The sequence below is a fragment of the Pinus tabuliformis genome, chromosome J, assembly GCF_031772625.1.
Source record: "Pinus tabuliformis cultivar Carrire ecotype Pingquan chromosome J, CPIR1, whole genome shotgun sequence".
Lineage (NCBI taxonomy): Eukaryota > Viridiplantae > Streptophyta > Pinopsida > Pinales > Pinaceae > Pinus > Pinus tabuliformis.
This window is the reverse complement of record NC_142295.1, coordinates 851543073-851562299: the sequence shown is the minus strand read 5'-3', so window position 1 is coordinate 851562299 and position 19227 is coordinate 851543073. Positions and strand designations below refer to the sequence as shown.

The following is a 19227-nucleotide window of genomic DNA, read 5'->3' as shown; positions in this document are numbered from 1 at the left end:
CACCTTAGAACAACTTGGATCTCACAGCAGCATACTCAATGTAACATCTGGCAACATGAAGTATACCTTTTTATAGTATCTTAGAAACTATGAACTTTGTTCTTGGACCATAGGACTCTTCGAGTCTTCTTGCAATATTGAACTTATTCTACATCGGATGTATACATAGACAACTAGCCTTTCAAACAGTGAAATCTTCTTGTATGAAACTTAACTGAGTTACGCCAATGGCATTTTTGTTCTTTAGGCCCTAGTAAATATTTATCATACTTTTGTTCAATAGTCTACCAAGGAATGCTCTACCACAGGGTCTAAATGGCTATAGTCATTATGCTTCAAACTAGATTTGTAATGAGTTATCAAAACTTGAGTAACAAGATACATTTATACCATAATTGAGTTATCTCTTGGATCTTACGTTAGGGAACAGAACAAGGTGTTCAAATAATCAAATTAAGGTATGTCAAGTAATTAGGTTGAGACCCTATACATACCTTGTTCGGAGAGTAGAGGAGAGGTCACAGATTTCCAACAACAGCTTATGAAAACCTTAACAAACTGTAATTTGGATCAGAACTTCAAATCAGTTTCAAGAGAATTCAGGCCTGATGAATCTTGGACTGTGTACAATCCACAGGACAGGTCGATTTGTTCTAAGGCAGAAAGGTGATTGAATAAGTCCTCAAACTCAGACAGAAGAGTTTCTATACCCAGATCTACAATCTTCCAAAATGATTTGCAATCTTTGAAACTCGGATCACTCTTGAAACTCATGAAGTCTCTTCATCATATAGTCGTGCCTTATGTAGATGTCAAATAAGAAGTGCCTGAAGAAAGAGCCCTTAGAGGTTTTAATACACTTGTATGTATCCAACAAATCCTATGCCATAATAGGACTATTAATCCTCCATATTCCCACTTGAAATGATAGGCATTCAAACTGAAGAATCCAAAAACTTTTGTTCTTAAGGAGGTTTGAATGACTGCTTTTAGCATTTCATTCTTACAGAGGTGCTACAACAATTTCGGCAATAAGAATCAAGTCAATAGTAATCCTCTTGTTCAATTAGACCAGTCTTTGATGAACTTAAATCCTCTTAAATTTCGAGTTGCCTCTTGTTCTGACATATAAATCACTGTTAGACTCTTATATCTTATGCAAAATCATGTCAGTACGAAACCTAAGGGTTATTGAAAAATTCCAGAGTCAATGCAAGGATCTTAGAATAAAAACATTTCCTGTGCTATCTCTTACTCCAGCTACATACCGGATGAGTCATTCCTTCAAAGTAGAATATCACGCCTCTCAGCGGGATTGCAGTCTTTCTTACTTGGGCTTGTCTAACTTGGCTCTGGTTCCATGTTAATTTTGGATTAACAAGTTCTTTGCATAGAATAGTTACTTCATGTTAGTTTGATTTTCATTTCCTTAAGCAATCTCTTAAAACATTATCATATGATAGTAACTGAGGAAAGAACATGAACAATAAAGGTTGAAGACAAGTCAAGACAAGAGAACTCGAGATTTGGCTCAAGCAAGGGAAAAAACCCCAAGATTGGAAAACCCTTGATCAGAGCTTCTTATTATTGATATCAAATATTCAACATTAATTGAAGTTTGAGCATTACATTTGTGTTAAGATTGCATGTTGGATTCCACACGCATAATCTAAGTCACATGGTTCGGGTTCGAGTTCAAGTTTGGCAATGATTAGGCTCGATTTGTGTTCGAATTTTTTTATGAGGTTCGCCATTAGGTTCGTCTATATGCATTTTCTAAATATATACATATATTAAGTTTAAAATGAAATATAGGATAAAATAGTAAGATATCAACATCAATAAACATAAAAAATGTTATCACGAACATGGAAATTGCAAGGATAGATTACAAGCTTGAGTTGTGACATGAGGTTATGAGTTTTGATCTATGGACTTGGTCAATGGCTATGAGGTTCGATGAGGTTCGCCGAACCTCAAAAAAAATTTAAGGTTCGCCAAAATTCGAACCTCAAGGTTGAAGTTCATCGAACCTTGTGACATAGCACATAATATATCTAACACGTAAATAACAAGTATAAGTGCTAGAGGCGTAATCTGGGAGCCAAGTACTCGTAAGTTGGTTAATGCCATTGTGAGGAACCTCGCTAATGCTACACGCCTAGAGGGCCTCAATGCACCTTGAATCGAGGAGTGTTTTGGGGGCGTGACAACTAGTATCAAAGCGAAGCCCACCACCTTCCCCCAAAGGTGGTATCACAGCAAAGCTCGTCACCTTCCCCTAAAGATGGTATTAGAGCGAAGCACACCACCTTCCCTCGAAGGTGGGATCAAAGTTGAAGACTATTTAAGTGAAGAAGTAGTAACTGAAGCAGTTTGACGACAGTTTGGTGCTCTTCACCGCGCAATCACTGATGTGCCAAGTGGGATTCAGACCTAATTTTTGTGAAATTCATCAGGGACTTCAGCAGGAGGAAGTTTGTCCCCTTCTCAGAGAAAAGAGAGTGTAGAACCATCCTGAGAGGAGAAATGGCAATTTGTCAGCAAGTGATTGCAAAGGATCTATCATTGAGAGAATTGATGCATATTCACCTCAAAGAGATTTGAGCTCTCATGGGAGGTTGGGGTGCTTGGAAGAGAAGATGGTGGAGCTATGTAATGATGCCAACGCCTTCAATGAGAAGGTAATGAAATTAGTTGCAAATCAATCTTATACTCGTAACTATGATGATATTTATTCGAGAGAGAAGGTTTAGTCTAGCCATATGCATGCATGGGTTGGAGATCGCTCAAGAACTTCAAATAAGACAAAGTGCAAGGTGGCATGCCTTGCTACGACAAGAGAAACAGTGCGCCCACAACGATGAAGGCACAATGGAGCGCCCAACAACAAGGCCACGCTTACTACCACAAGGCATAGGAGCAATCACAACTTAGCATTTCTAGGATGGCCTCATGTGCCTGAGCGCCCACAAGGAACGAACTTTAGCGTTTCCAGGGCGTGCTTGATTCAAAACCTTCATGTGAACAGCAGTTGGATGAGAAGTAGAGATCCATTCTGAAGGAACCTTTATCTGAGATTACTACCATAGAGGAGCATGGCATGAAGTAAATATCAAGAGGGGAGCTTGATGTGTTCAAGAAGGTTGCTTCAATGATGCAGGATGAGAGGAAGAAGTCCTCCGAAGTAAAGAAGGATTTGGGGCTTAGGTTTGTACGTGTTATAGTGATGGGGAAGAAATTGGCAACTTTAGTTGATACTGTGTCTATGCACAACTTCGTTAGTGAGAGAACAGTTAAATCCTTGTAGCAAAAGAAGGAGTAGGAGGTGGAGTTGAGCGCCTACAAAGCAGTGAACTATGAGATGAGGTCAACCTTTGGTACTCTTAGAGACATACCAATGAGAGTGGGCTCATGGTTTGGTCGAATGGATTTAAGAGTAATACCATTGGATGATTATGCAATGATTTGCGGCACGGATTTTTTGAGGTCAGCTCAAGCATTGCCTTTGTTGGGGAAGGATCAACTTTGATCATTGGAGACTGTTGTCGCACAAAGTGTCTAAGCACCCCGACAACGCTCAGAGTAAGGGTTGTCCCTGTAATCCTTACTCACTCCGTTTAGACTCTCTTCTAGACAAGTCAAGGGGGATAGTCCCTAAGGTGAATGAATGAGAATAGCCTGTGGAACACAGGCTCTAGGAGATTTAAGGATGAACAACTTGATGAACTTAGAACAAGTCTTAGTCAATTGAGATAGATAGGACAAAATAAGACACAACCATAAGATAAAATTGATTATAGACCAGTGCCTTTAATTTGAATTAACCATAAACTAAATAAAAACAAGTTATCCAGAGCAAAATTATAAATGAGGCAAAGCGACAATCATGAACAATTAAATGTAAAATGCCCAAAACGTTAACATGCGGGATAATCTAGCAAAATTTATCTTTCTCCAAAAGTCAATATGATTTTTTAAAGCATTTATCGCATAAAATTACTACCACAAAAGAACACCAAGGAACCTTAGTTTAACAATTTAATTATTCCTTAGACAACTAATTGAATGGTAAATGAAAAAATCAAAATCTTTTAATGTGACTAAAAATTAAATCAAAAGGACTTAGCCAAAATTAAATATTTTATGGGCCCTAGCTCAAATTCCCCCTTCCGATTTATTTCTTTTACAATTCTAAAGTCACATAAATGAAAAAGAAAAATAGATTTTTTAATGTTTTTTAATGTTTTTCAAAAAAAAGAAAAACATTTTAGATTTTTTTAATTTTTTAAATTTTAGAATTTTTATGTTTTTTAAATATTTTTCAGATGAAAATAAAAAATCAAAATCAAAATCATAAGTTAAAATAAAAAATGAAAAAATGTAAAACAAAATGAAATCAAATAAATAAATAAAAATCGAAAAACAACCCAAACAAAAAAATCGAATTTTGAATTAAAATGAATTTAACCAAACCAAAGAATAAAAATCAAACCTAAATCTAACCTAACTCATAACAATACAAATGAAAATAAAAAGAAAAGTCGAATGTGCTAACCCTAACCAACTAAAACCTAAAACATAAGAAGTAATAAAAAAAAGAATTGAAGTGTTTGTTGTTTGTTGTGTGCAGGTCGACAAAGATGGGGAATGTGGAAAAGGGTTTGTAGCTCGATGGAGTATTGGCGGGGAACGAGAGCTGGAATGGAAGGGCAATGGAGATGCAGCAAGGGGAGTGCGACGCAGGTGGATGGAGGGATGGAAGGACGCACGGAGATAGAGAGGGAGAAGTTGCAATGCAGATGGACGTAGATGGAAGAATGGAGCGATGGGGGTTGAGGAGATGAGTTGAAGCCACACGTAGATGGAGAGGAGGGTTGCAGATAGGTTTGGAGCAACATTAAGAAGAAGTCGCGGATGGCGAAGAGCACACAGGTTGGGACGTGAAGGAGCAGGGGAGAGACGACATGAAGGGTTCAACGACAATAAGAGAGGGAAAGCCACGACCGCAGTGAGGGCTTGTGGGTTTGTGGAATGGCGTAGCAAAAGCGTGGAAGGGAGAAGTAACAGATTTGAGGCAGCACGCAAATGGAGAAAGGGATCTGCAAGTCAAGGGGAATGGAGGATTTTTGAAGAGGCAGCACGCTGGCAGAGAAAAGAGGGAAGGACTGCGTGGAAGGGAACTACAGCCAAAAGAAAACGCAAGCAAAAAAAAAATGAAGACCTCAAGCAACAGATAAAATTCGAGAATATTTTACAGCAAGAAGAAAAAACCCAAACAGCAGCTCCAAGCAGCCAATGGTAGCTTTTAAAAAAACCAGAATAAACCCAGAAAAGCGAATATTACATCAATACATTTTTTATGCTTCAGATTTGGTAGTGAAACCCTTGTAAAATTTCCAGATTAAAATTTTAAAAGCCTTGGACTGCAAAAAGTTAGGTAATATCCCTGCAAAAATGATTTTGAAGCCAGATCTTACCCTCTAGGGCCTAGATTTGGCTTCAAATCAAACTTCTCTTTCAGATCTGCAACCTGTACCTGAAAACAAAAACACCCAGAACCCAGATATACAAAACAAAACAAAAATCCCCCAGAAACCCAAGTCAGAAAATAAAAAATAAAAAATAATACAAAAAAAAAATTACAGATCTATGCAAAAGAATGGTAGATCTATCAGATTTGAGGAGTATGAATCCAACTCCACTCCCAAATCTGATAATTTAAAGCTCTCAACAGCCAGATCTATTGATTTCCCACACAAAAAATTAAATTTTTTAAATTTTAAAGGAGGTGTTTAATTCAAAACCCTTTGTATATCACACATAAAATCTTATGATAATCCCAGAGCTAATTTAGCTGGGCTCTTCAGAAAACACAGATCGGGAGTTCGCTGGTTCAACTGAAAATTTCCCCTAATGCCCTGAGGATCTAAAAATCAAGATTTTCCTGCAAAACTCAATCCAGCCATTAAAATAGAGCGAGAAAATGATAATAAAATTCAGACAAATAGAGATACCTACTATTACATTCAAAATTTAAACTATCATTTAAACCCCAGCAACTGAGCAAGATACCTGTACTCAAATCACTCTTCAGAAGCTATCATCAATGGCTTTAAAAAAATTATGCATGAAAACAACACATCTTACAGTATTCCCATGAAGAGTAACACCAGTGAAATTTAACCCCAAAGTCTTTTTTTATTATCCAGAAAAATATTACACGAGCTTTTTGCTTAGCTTAGCACACGACTTAGAGATCGGATAGATCGACTGACAAATGACTTTCTATTTAAAGATAAATCCTCCAACAGTTAGTTCGAGTGATCCTCGTTAAAACAATCTCGACCGTTGATGAGGATAAAAATTTCTTTTAATCTCATCCATCAAAATATTTAATTCTTGAGGAAATTCTTATTTTTCAATTAAATGTATTTTAATTAACTCAAAAACTAAATTATTGAGTTAATTTCCCCAAAAAATTGACTTTGACTTAACCTCGGGGATCAAAGGTTTAAATTTTATCAAAATAATTAATTTACCCTAGTCCCTAGACCTCTTAAAATTTAATTTTTAAGGACCGACAAATTTTTCCTTTAGAGAATTTAAATTTACTTAGGAGTCTAGGACCTATAATTAATTAAATTTCTGTCTTAGGGTTTTATTTAATGTTTGGCCAACAAATTTAATTAATCAACCTATGAGGAGATAAATTACTTTTCCAACCCTCAAGACACTTTACATCATAATTTATTTTTTACATCATAAGGGGGAAAACCCATTTGTAATAGACCCTCACAGACTACCCATTTCTGCGACACAAATATAATCCAGCAGATCAAGCAATTTGTAATAAAATAACCTAACCAAATAGTTAGGATTATTCTCAAATCACTTTTACATAGACTCGATCTAGAACACTAGGACTCGCCTAAGATCCCAGTGACAAAATTCATTCCGGCTTTAGGGTAAGACTGAAGGAAAACTCTACCAACCATAAGAGAATGGATCGGTGAAACAAAAAACATCCCAGAATGTAGATCGTCATCAGAAAAGTAAGTTTACCTAGGCCATTACATACATGACACGGATCTGCTGAGATTATTTACATCATATACATGCAGAATGGGTTTACATTATAACATCTTGGAAATCAGGCTGATGATGATAGTTGAATGGCACAGACACATAAATCAAGTGTTATCCCTTTTTCGAAAAAAGGGGGTGTAGTGCTATGGGTCGTTAACACGCAGTGGTCAACAGAAACCATGGAACCAAGACACTACCAATGGTAAAGAAGAGCGGTGTGGGATATCGATCAAAGGTGTCTGCAATTGTGTTGTATTAGAGATATCCTTAGTTGCAGAAGCTTGAGAAAAGAATAGTTTTATCACATGATCAACAAGAAAGAGAGCTTGTGGAATTATTTACACAAGCATCTTTGAGCAGTATGAATCATCGTGGAGGTTGGGTAGGAGGAGATGGATCTTCTGCCAATCTGGAGCAATATCAAGAGTCTTCATCCACATGTCTTCACCAACAATGTAATGTCAAAGTTAGTAAAGGCCCAAGTGCTTCTTATGATGTTGTTGGAAGTGCAAAGGAGGATGTTAGGGATCCTACAACTATCATTGACTATTGTAGATATGCAATGGGGATATGACTTTTAGTTAACATAGATGTGGCTTGTGAAGCTAGGATGTTTGAGAGCAGAGATTGAGAAAATGTAGAGATACTTTAGGATGAGGAATCAGTCAGACATCTTGATTGCTCAGAGTAAGGGGAGTGATTTCTGAGCCTTCCCATATTAGTAAACCTTTGTGCATGGAGGATGAGTGCCTACCTCAGTAGGAGAGGCAATGCACCACCACCTAAGTCACCGGATTCGTCCTAAACCCCCTACGAATGCCGAATCCAGCAACTCTGACACGATTCGGTCCGGATTCGTGTCCAAATCATATGACACGTCGTGTCCATTTCCGACACGTCAAATCCGAGGTCGTGTCACGATTTTCAAAAGCGTGTCGCGATTTTGGGACACGTGTCTTGTTTCCAGGACTCGCTAAGCTCAGTGCGAGAAAGAAAATGGCGTGTTTGCTCATTAATATTTTCATTTGGCAAGTGATTTGTGTTGTTGCAGCAAGGAGTAGAGCATTTTGGCAGCTTCATGATCAAGTCTAAGCCCTAGTATTGATACGCTATTCATGGTAATGTTAAATTCTTAAAGTAAAAGTGACATTCTCCTTAATCTTCATTTTCATCCTTTTACTTAAATTTTTAGCATTACCATGAAATGACTCAAGATGTTTGAGAGTGGTTCCGGCCTCATTGGATTTCATATGGAGAAAGTAGAATTTTAGATTTCATTCAAAATCCAACAGACTTATCAGTTTTTCAGGATTTTAGGATTGGAGGATTACAATGATTCCATTGAATTTTGTCATGTATTAGGGTATGGAACTCATATTTAATCAAGAGCACCAAACCAAGAGCTTCTGAATATGTCGCTCCCGCTCCCGATTTCGCTCCCGCTCCCCGCTTTTGCTCCCGCTCCCAAGTAACACTGTTCCTGATGATATGGGTCTGGACACCACTATTGAGTTGGCATTGGCCAACATGGATCTCAATGATCCAGTGCTAGAGACTGTTAGATTTGATGACTTAGAGGGGTCAACCTCCATACCAGCAGATGCAAAGGCGACTATGGATACAGGGGAGGAGGAGGATGCAGAGGAGAGCAGTGGGGACCATGATGATGGGGACAGTGATGCTGATTCTGATGCTGATTGATGCCTTGAGGCTTGTATACCTGTAGTTGTTTTATATTTTCTATTTCTATTTGCCATTGGCATTGCACCAACACTACCTATGTAACACATTTTGATTTGATGACTTAATGAGAAAACTACAATTGTCAGTGTGTTTATCTTACTATCTTGTAGTTGTAAGTTGTCTTTCAGTTATGAATTATGAATCATGATTTAAATTTTTAATAGATTTATCATTTATGTGACCAGTACCACTGACATTTATTTGAATTTTGTATGCATTATGCATGCTAATAGCTATAGATGAAAATCTATGTTTGAAATCAACAAATTTGTATCATTAATTAAAATTTGTGTAAGAAATATGATAATATCTAATTTTTAATATATATATATATATATATATATATATATATATATATATTTAAAATATATATATATATATATATATATATATATATTTAAAATATATATATATATATATATATATATATATATTTAAATATATTTAAATACATATATATATATATATATATTTAAAATATATATAAATATATATATATATATATATATTTTTAATAAAATAATATATAACGTGTCCTATTCCGGGGGGGTCAGCGTGTCCGAATCCGACACCACGAATCTCGAATCCTACGTGTCCCGAATCCCCGTGTCAGGTGACTTAGACCACCACAAGGTCCTTAGCAAGAGAGGTCATGATGCATAGATGTGCGTGGACATGTGTATGCATATGTATGGTGCTTTGGTAGGAGAAGCATCAACTTTTTGGGAATGTTTGGCAGGAGGATATCATTCTATGTGACTATGTGATTGAGTGATGTGAGTTAGTCCAAACAGGCTATGCCAAAGAGATGTGGCAAAGGTGTTCTCTTGCATGAGGACGTATATTCTCATTGATCAGACATGACAATTGGATTAGCTACCCAATTAGTCTGTAAAATGGGGGAGCTCAATGTGCAAAGACATGTATGGGAGAATCTACTTCTACAAGCCATGGTTGTATGTCAAAGATGGGAGATCTTCTACATCATACCTACTTTCTGGATGAGAGAGTAAGGGAGATTCAAATTTTTTGATGTTACCTGTGAGGAAGTGCATTGGAGTAGTCTGTCGAGGAGACAAGCATTCCTCACATGATTCGTGCACTTGGGAGGTTGTTTAATGATATGAAATGTCAGTTTCATGAACAATATTCTTGAGAATTCAAAACCTTTGGTGATGGATGGATTTCCAGGGGAGTTTCGTTATCGAGGACAACATCTTTAGAGTGGGGTGGGATGTCAAGCCTCCACGCTTGAGCGTCCACGAGTACCATGAGTTGGACAAGTTGAGTCACTAGATGAGACAAGCATCGCAAAATTTGCGATGTTTGTGCGATACTTTGGAGGTTTTTGCCCAAACAAGAAAGAGCGCCCAAGTGAACTGAGAGGTCTTGAGTGGGACGAGGGCGCCCAAGTCGACACGAGCTCACCCAAGATGGAACAAGGATGCCCGAACTAGAACAAGCACACCCGAGATGGAACAAATCAATCTGACCAAATTTGGGGTTTCTTGTCCAAGTTTGCGATGGAACGTTAGTCGACCCAAGAGACAAAGCGTCAGCCTGACTGTCAGACATGCCCTTTCACTCATCATGGACAAGTATAAATTAACAAGTGGAATAAACATAACAAAGGAGAGTCCAAGCACGAGAAGCAAGATAGAACAAACAAGTGTGAAAGTCTTTGTATGAACTGCACGTCCAAATGAAGTAGAGCAATCGTTCAAGACTCGCTCTACCATCGTGGTAGAGAAGAGTCGAGCGGAGTGGAGAACTGGTCATGCACTTTGCAGGAGGAACAGACCTAAGTTCTCAGACTTGGTTTACAACAACAGGCCGAGAGTAGTCTAGGCCGAGACGAGTAGCCAACACACCTACGCTGAGGAGCCTTCTGCCCGAGTCATGTAGGGAAAGGCCGAAACGGGTTGGGGTGTTTTGCAATTGTATTTAGGACTTGGTTTTAAGAAAATCGTTGGTTTGTTCTTATTGAAATTTTGGGAGAAGGCCAATGGCCTAACCTATGTAAGTTTGCAGCATTCTATTATAGCTTGAAGACAATTATAAATATAATTTTGACGAAGGGACCGAGGGTCCCCTTATTTATATGTGGTATACTTTTTGTGAGCAATTTTATATTGTATGTATGTGACATAATATTGTAGCATAATGATGATATAATATTGTGGACTCTTGTATATAGAGGGACATTAACTGATGTTTGAGCATTACTTGTGTTAAGATTGCATGTTGGATTCTGCACACATAATATATCTAACATGTGAATAAGTATAAGTGCTAAAGGCATAGCCCAAGAGCCAAGTACTTATAAGTTGGTCACCCCTATTGCGAGGAACCTCGCCAATGTCGTACACCCAAAGGGATTTGACGCGCCTTGACTCAAGGAGTGCTTTGGGGGCGAGACACAACCACTCGAGTTGCCCCTTCACACGCTTTACAATTTGAAAAGGGAGAATGGGCCTTCATCCATTTATGTGTGCACAAGTCATGAGATCATTTAATATAATCTCTTTAGGTGCAACCACTACCTCAAGCTGACCCATGGCTCTAGGTTAAGCCCCCACAAGAATTGATCCTTTCCCAACGGTGAAAAACTCCTCATTTTCCACCATTGGACCTATCCCCTTAAATTACACTGACCATAATGTTAATCAGCTACAACTAAAAACATCAAAAATGTTATTGATTTTATCTTCTAATATATTTGAACCTTGATTGCATAAAACAGGATTCAGAAACAGAAGTTTCAGAAATTTTTACAATAGATAAGAGTACAGAAAAATGAAATAAACAAATTGGGAAGATTGGGGGAGACGGTATATGTGCACATAAATGTCATAGAAGACACGAATTAAAGGCATACCTTACAAAATTGTGATAATAATCATATTTTCCACTTTCGGTTCTTTGCAGACCCACCTCAACTTTCCAACCGTTCGGAAGTCTGTTTTTCCAGCTTTCTAGAAAATCATCAGCAGGTAAAAGCTTTTGTTCCTTCATATATGACATTTGCCTCAACGCATCCTGCTCACTTTTTCCGTTAGTCATATTTTCTTTTGCGTAAAATGCCATTGCTGCCGCATTAGCCCCTTCTGTTACATCTACCTTGCATTTTTCATTTATAGCTCTATCCTTTGCAGCCTCAGTTGGCTTGGCAATAATGTCACCTGCTACACTGGCATCAGAAGATACTTCCTTTCCATCTAAAGTAACTACTTCCTTTCCATCTAGAGTAACTGCTTCCTTTCCATCTAGAGTAACTGCTTTAGAAGACAAAATTCTATGATAAAACTGAGACTTGACCCCTATTTCATTGCCATCTTTTGAAGCACCACGAGACAATCCATTACGGACCCTTTTTCTCGAGTCAGAAGAGAAGTGAACTCCAGCGTCTTCCTCTGATGCACTGCCAGGAAATCCACTCTGAACTCTTTTTCTAGAACCAGAAACAAGGCGTTCTGCAGCTTGATTCATTGCATCAGAAGCAAGTTCTTTCTCGCAATCTGCTTTCTTTATATCAATGGAGAATGCACTTCCCCATTCAGTCGCCTTCTTTTTTGGTCTTCCACGCTTTCTCTTTGGTCTGTCCATGCCATTTGCAACAGTGTATATATCTCCCTCTGCATTCAACATATAACTGTGAAGTTCTGCACAAAAGTTGTCAACTTGACTCTGCTTCTCATAAACCTTACCTCTATTTTGTAGCTCACATGCTTCAACAAGTGTATCAAAGTCTCTCAAGGAGACCTGGACTTGTTCACACGATTTCCTTTCTTGTGACTGAACCTGCAATCCATGCTGGGTATATATTTTCCCTTCTCCACTCATTTTATTTTCTTGTTCAGGCCTGACATACCCTGAACGCTCAATAATTTCATCTGAAACCTGAAGACCTTCAAAACTTTCAAATGAATTTTTGATTTCCTCAATATCTTCTTCCATTTCCAAACTTCCTCTTAAGACCTCAGATGTACAGTTGGCTACTAATAAATGTGGACTTGCATTAACTATAACTTTATGTGGTTCTTCCTCTGAAGTTTCAAGCAACTTTCTGGTGCCCCAAATCTTTCCCGTTGTTTCTCGTCCTAATACCTCAGATGCATTGCCAGATTCTGCTAAACTCGGACTTGAATCAACCGCAACTTTATTCCGATCTTCCTGTGACCTTTCTAAACCTTCAGCTAACATTTTAAATCTCCTCATCCCTCCCTTCAATTCTGAATCTCCTTTTGAAACTTGAGGTGTCTTCCTGGCATTTGGCATATCTGGACGTGCATTATCTAGTACTTTACTTTGATCTTCTTCCAAACCTTCTGCTTTTTCAAATGACTTTTGAATTTCCAAAATCCCTCCCTCCATTTCTGGACCCCCTTTAATATTTCACAGATGTTCTCGGCTTTTTGTATATTTGGACTTACATTATAAACTTCTTTGTTATGAACTTCCTCTAATTCTTTAAAGAGTGGAACGCTCAAAACATCCTTTTCCTCTGATGCATATGAAGAAAGAGAGCTCCTTGCATTGAGCCTGTTTTTTTCTTCCTTGTTAAAGATATAAAGAAATTTACCAACTAAATCTAACATGCTTTTACTAGAATTCTTGTTAGTGCCCAAGTTTTCCCTGCTCGAAGAAAAGTTTACAAGTGAGCTCATGGAGATTTCTTGAGAATCTTCCTTTGTATGGGAATTCAGGATAGGCTCTTTCCGCCTACGAGAAACTCTACCCCCGGAGTAAGTCTGCCTTCTGCTTCCTGCACTCTCATTGAAAATGGACTTATCTATCCTGGGGCTAACCATGTTGTTGTATTCTGTCTCCGGAAGGTCTCCGAATAATCTCGCCGCAGTATTGAGTTCATCCTGGCAGAATCTCTTCAAGTCTATTAAAGGAATCTGGAAATTATTATTTTTAAGCAACTCGTCTGCAGAAGCGGCCATATTCCAGGAAACAGATCTTTAGATAAATTTGCACATTAAACTATTCAAAATGGAGTTGTAGTAGCCCGAACTGCAAATCTGCACCCAGCCAAATTCATCAATGAATTTAAAGCAGTAGTCGTCAGCATAACAAGTTCTGGTGTTGTCAACTAACAGAAATCCAAGAAGGCGACGAACTAGTAACTAGTGTAAAAATGAAAATCAAATGTGCAATTTCATTATGTAACATGCAATTCTATCAAAACCGAAGGGCAAAAGAAGTCAGTTTCTACGATGTAGATCGTAGTACGTACGGCATTTTGAAGCTGTAAGAAAACTAAGTACTGGCAGTGACTATTTATTTCAAGTGAAGCCATCAGAGAAAATCGTAGTCTGAAAGAAGTAATAGGTTCCTATCTGTGTCTTCATCTTTCACCAATGCTTCACAATCTCTAACAAAATGTTTAAACTTTAAACAGTTAATATGTAACGTTCCAGTGCCATATATGACTGAACAAAGATACTAAATAAACCTCCACTCTCTCCTAAAAACTTATCGAATGCCAAGAGAAAATAATGCAGAACACGGGTAATGCCGATTTTCTGCCCACCACTTAGTGAAAGTAGTGAAAGCAAGCAACTAATGCCAATAAATCAAACTTCAAAACGACATATAAGAAAATGAGATCTGTTTTATTATCTAAGCAAATGGTTTTTCATACACTAGAACTGGTGTAGCTCAATTGGATTAAAAACCAGCTGAACCGGAAACCAGAACCGGCTGCTTCAGCCAGTTCAACCCTCCCAAGCGCAGAACCAGGCCTTAAAGCGAACCAGTAACCGGCTGCTTCAACCCTCCAAAGCGCAGAATTGGCCCTTGAGACAGATCGATAGCTTCAGTAGCAAAACAACCCCTTCGGTATAGAACCAGTCAAACCATCTGGTTCGGCCGCATCCCGTACAGAACCAGTCCTGTCCCACAGCAACCGTCAGCGTAAAAATTGGAAAATAAAGTAAAAAATACAAGACACCCTCCTCCAACCGACAAAAATCCGACTGGTAGTTATATGATTTGACACCACGTTTCTATTTGTTTCGGGGCCTTCAGTTGATCAGTTGAGAATTTATCTATTTTGCTTCAGATATGTTACATGTTAGAGCAATATGTATGAGTAAACATGTAATATTTAGTGTATATATATAGAGAAAGTGTGTAATTTCTATTTTTAAAAGATTGGGTCTAATAATCTAATAAAAACAGTCTCACACCCACCCAGTTTAAAAATAAAATAAAATAAACCTACTTAAAAGGGACATTATGTTAATTCGGAGGTGAATTCAATGGAATGTCAATATGTCAACCTGGGGTTTCATTCTAGCATAAGTTTCAAAGGATTGCTGACCAATTCTGTAAAAATAAAATGCTGGATAACCTCTATTACTCCCGACAATTTTGTCGAATGCCACATGGGCAATCCCAACTTTCTGCCAACCTCGTATGAATGAAAGCAAGCAATCTATACGAATAAACCAGACTGACTGGAATGCAAGATATAAGAAAATCAAGCAATTGAAATTTGTTTTAGCATCTAAGCAAGAGGATTTAGAATACTAGAACTGTTGTAACCACCCACTTAGAATGAAAAACTTCAAGTGGGAATTGAAATGGTTCACAGGTGAGGTCGATGGAGTGTGAAGGCTGCAATTAAAGATATTTCATTTCATCATAAGTTTAAAAAAAACCAAACAATTTATAAAAAAAATAAAGGCGTTATTTTATTTGTTAAACGTTTTTGGAAGGTTTTAGAAGTATTTCAATTTAAGTTTTTTCCATTTAATTTTCAGTTTAGTTTAATTTATTCAAAATTTGATAGAGATTTATTGGAATTACAAGTTTGAGTGTTAACTTTCTATAATTTCATTATTGGAATTACAAGTTTGAGTGTGAACTTTCCATAACTTTAATATTTGAATTTTTCAAAATTTTAAATCCATATATACAATCAAAAACTCAATTTAAACAACAAAAATCAAAATTTAACCCAAAAATAATCACACTCCAAAACATCTTATATCAAAAAATCAATTTTTAATTTTATAATAACCAAAAAAATATTTTCACTCCAAAACATCTTGTACAAAACATCTGGTACAAAGAAATCACTTTTTATAATAAAATAACGTTAGACAAACATCTAATCTCCCAATGCAAACAAAGCCAAACAAAAATCAAAATACAAATTTTCCAGAATCCCGAAAACAAATATATAATCCCATTAAATTATATAATGAAAAATAAAAACAAAACATAAGCAATGCTAATCTTCCAAAATACACTAGTTATGCCAATAAACCCAAAACTTGAAATATGGAATTACTTTTTACTTTTCCATGTTTATCACTCAAAAAGGTTTCATAAACAATGCCCTAAAAACCCATAACCTTTACGCAAAATAAGCTATCAAAATCTATCTTATTGTCTCAGAAAACGGTTTTATTTTTCAACTGTTCCAACCAGTTGGTCCAATGAACACCAGATCAAAAATCCAGTTAAAGCCAATGGAGTGTTGGCTTATTGGTGGGTCAACAGACTGTTAGGCCGTCCAGGGGTTTCTATTCTCACTGTGGTATGTCCCACTGCATATCATGAGTTTCAAGGGGACAAGACCGTGTGTAGCTTCCAAGCTATTTTAAAGGAAAAAGAAACCCCTCCGATCTGGCGCCAAAGTCAAAATAAGTACCCTATTTGCAATGCAGGCGCAAGCAGGCTTGTAAGCGCGTCTTTGTCAAAACACTTTAAAGAAAATTCTTAAACCCATTTCAATCCAAAGAGGCGCCCAATGATTATCATGCAATCACCTCTAACCAGCAGCAGAGACAGGGAGACGCAATTCATACATCATAGCAAATCTCTGCAATACAAACTGCAGAATCCATACATAAATCAAATATAAGGCCAAAAACCCTTCTGGAATCGAAATCTTCCCTGCACTTGAATGGAAAAACTAAATTTGCCCCCTTTTTCATGTTAAGATTAAAATTGATGTCACTAAAAGCTTGAATCCGAACAATACAAGGCTGTAATGCAATACATAACCGACTCAAGAATATAAATACTGATTTCCATACCTCATATAAATCTTTAAATTATTTTTGGCGATCGCGTTGGTGATAGAAAGTCCCTGGATTGTGGCTTGAAGAACCGATGTAGAGTTTTTTTTTGCTTCTGGGGTCGTTCTTTTTTCGGCATTCGTACCCGTCTGGACTGATAGAGAACTACACAACAGAACCTCTGAGATTCCGCGGGTCTCTACAGGGTCCCTTATCGAGTGGTGTAAATCTAATTCTACACTAGGTTAATCATGAAGAGCTATGGTCATTTCTTGTCCGATTGATAATTTCAAACTTCGTTATAGGGCAATCGAGAAACCCAAAGGGCGGTGTGGACCTCCTCTGTGTTTGAGGAGCACATAACTACATTTCAGCGAATTTTAAAAAATAAAAATAAAATGATTGTAATGGAGTGAAAGTCCGGCATTATTATTAGGGCTTTTTTTATAGGAATCTTTAAAAAAAATAAAATTAAAATCATTGTAATGGTGTGAAAGTCCGGTATTATTATAGGGTTTTGGGGATTTGAATCTTTATAAAAATAGTGGGTATGTTTTGTTTCACATGTTTGAAATTTTATGTTCAATCTATATAATATAGAAGAGATATTTGAGAAAAACTATCACTATCAATGTATAAATACTGGTTGTGGGTGTGTTTTGTTTTACATGTTTGACATTTTATGTTCAATCTATAATATATGAGAGATATTTGAGAAAAACTATTACTATTAATGTGAAATTTTATGTTCAATCTATATAATATAGAAGAGATATTTGAGAAAAACTATCACTATCAATGTATAAATAGTGGTTGTGGGTGTGTTTTGTTTTACATGTTTGACATTTTATGTTCAATTTATAATATATGCGAGATATTTGAGAAAAACTATTACTATTAATGTATATTGAATTTTTTTAATATGTAATAATTATAGAGAAAATTAACAACATCGTTGTATTGAAAAGATTTTTTAGCGAAAATCACATCACAATTTATTTGTGGAAGCTTTAGTGTGGTTCATCCTCAAGATAAGTTGAAGAACTAGATCATGGCAGTAGTGGTTCATCCTCAAGACAAATTGAAGAACCAGATCATGGCAAAAGTGGTTCATCCTCAAGACAAGTGGAAGAACTAGATAAGAACCAGATCATGGCAGTGGTTTAGATAAGAACCAGATCATGGCAGTAGTTTAAATAGAGAGCGCAGATCATCCAACATCTATATTTGACCAGGAAACGGCTATATTTGACCGGGTAACTGTAGTGGACCGAGGGATAGGGACAAGGGAAATTTTTTTTGTTATATTTATTACTGTACTTGATTAAATTTAATTGTTTATATTTGATCAAATATAGTAATAAATATAACAAAAATAATTTTTGAATAAATTGAATTTACCTGTCCCTATCTCTTGGTCCAGGACAGTTATCCAGTCAAATATAGTCGTTTTACCCGGTCAAATATAGCCGTTTCCTAGTCAAATATAGTCGTTGGATGATTTTCTCCTTCTATTTAAACTATTGCCATGATTTGATTCTTCAACTTATCCTAACAATGAACCAAACTTGTTGGTTCGAAACACGTCCACAAATTAATTATGATATGATTTTCGAGGAAAAATCTTTTAATACTTGATATAGATTACATAAACCTAAATTTAACAATAATATCGATGTACATTGAATTTTTTAACATTTAATAATATATTCATGACAAAGCATTATAAAAAGACTATACTCCATGAGTTAAAAAAAAAAAACCAACAACAACGTCAAACTAATAAAATTAATTAATAAAACCTGTATAAAAATTAATTATAACAATTTATTTTTCACTAGTGATTTTGGATGTTTTGGGAAAAGAATTCCTTTTTTACCACTCATCGGAGACCATTTGATATTATAATGAATATAGCTGATAAATACTGTGATTAGTTTTTTTTGTTATAATAATTTATTGTGATTAGTTTTTTGTTATAAGAATTTATTGTGCTTAGTTTTTTGTTATACGAATTTTTTTATATGATTATGATTTTGATTTTGTAGTTTTTAAAAAATAGTTTATATTTTATGTGATAAATATTGTAATTAGTTTAATAAAAATTAATTATATATAGGAGTAATTTAATTTATGTATGAAATAGTTTTTTAATTGAAATTTACTAAAATTTAGTAATACAATTTTAAGATTTTATGTTATTTAAAATGTATTTTTGAATAAATAAATGGATTCAGCACTTTCAAAAAAATTGGACACTCAATTATATAGATTAAATAATTTAAATTCAAGTTTTTAAAAGTCTTTGTTAGATTTTGATTAAAATTAACCAAAAAATAGTCGTGAAAAATCATTT

The 19227-nt window shown here is 36.2% G+C and overlaps 1 protein-coding gene across 6 annotated transcripts in view; it reads right to left on the bottom strand.

Moving 5' to 3' along the window:
• LOC149229375 (uncharacterized) overlaps positions 1-17263 on the bottom strand; it is a 35922-nt gene extending 18659 nt beyond the window's left edge. Inside the window, exons 1-4 of one of the 6 annotated variants that reach the window (XM_089378595.1) lie at positions 16890-17263; positions 14483-14732; positions 14075-14212; positions 11711-13859 (exon numbers count right to left, since the gene is read on the bottom strand). In XM_089378595.1, the coding sequence (XP_089234721.1) occupies positions 11711-13206 (1496 nt within the window). In that variant the 5' untranslated portion in view covers positions 13207-13859; positions 14075-14212; positions 14483-14732; positions 16890-17263. Of the gene's footprint in view, positions 1-11710; positions 13860-14074; positions 14452-14482; positions 14733-16619; positions 16685-16889 lie in introns of those variants that run through there. The other 5 variants (XM_089378599.1, XM_089378597.1, XM_089378600.1 and 2 more) reach the window with 5 other exon arrangements.
• Positions 17264-19227: the final 1964 nt, after the last annotated feature.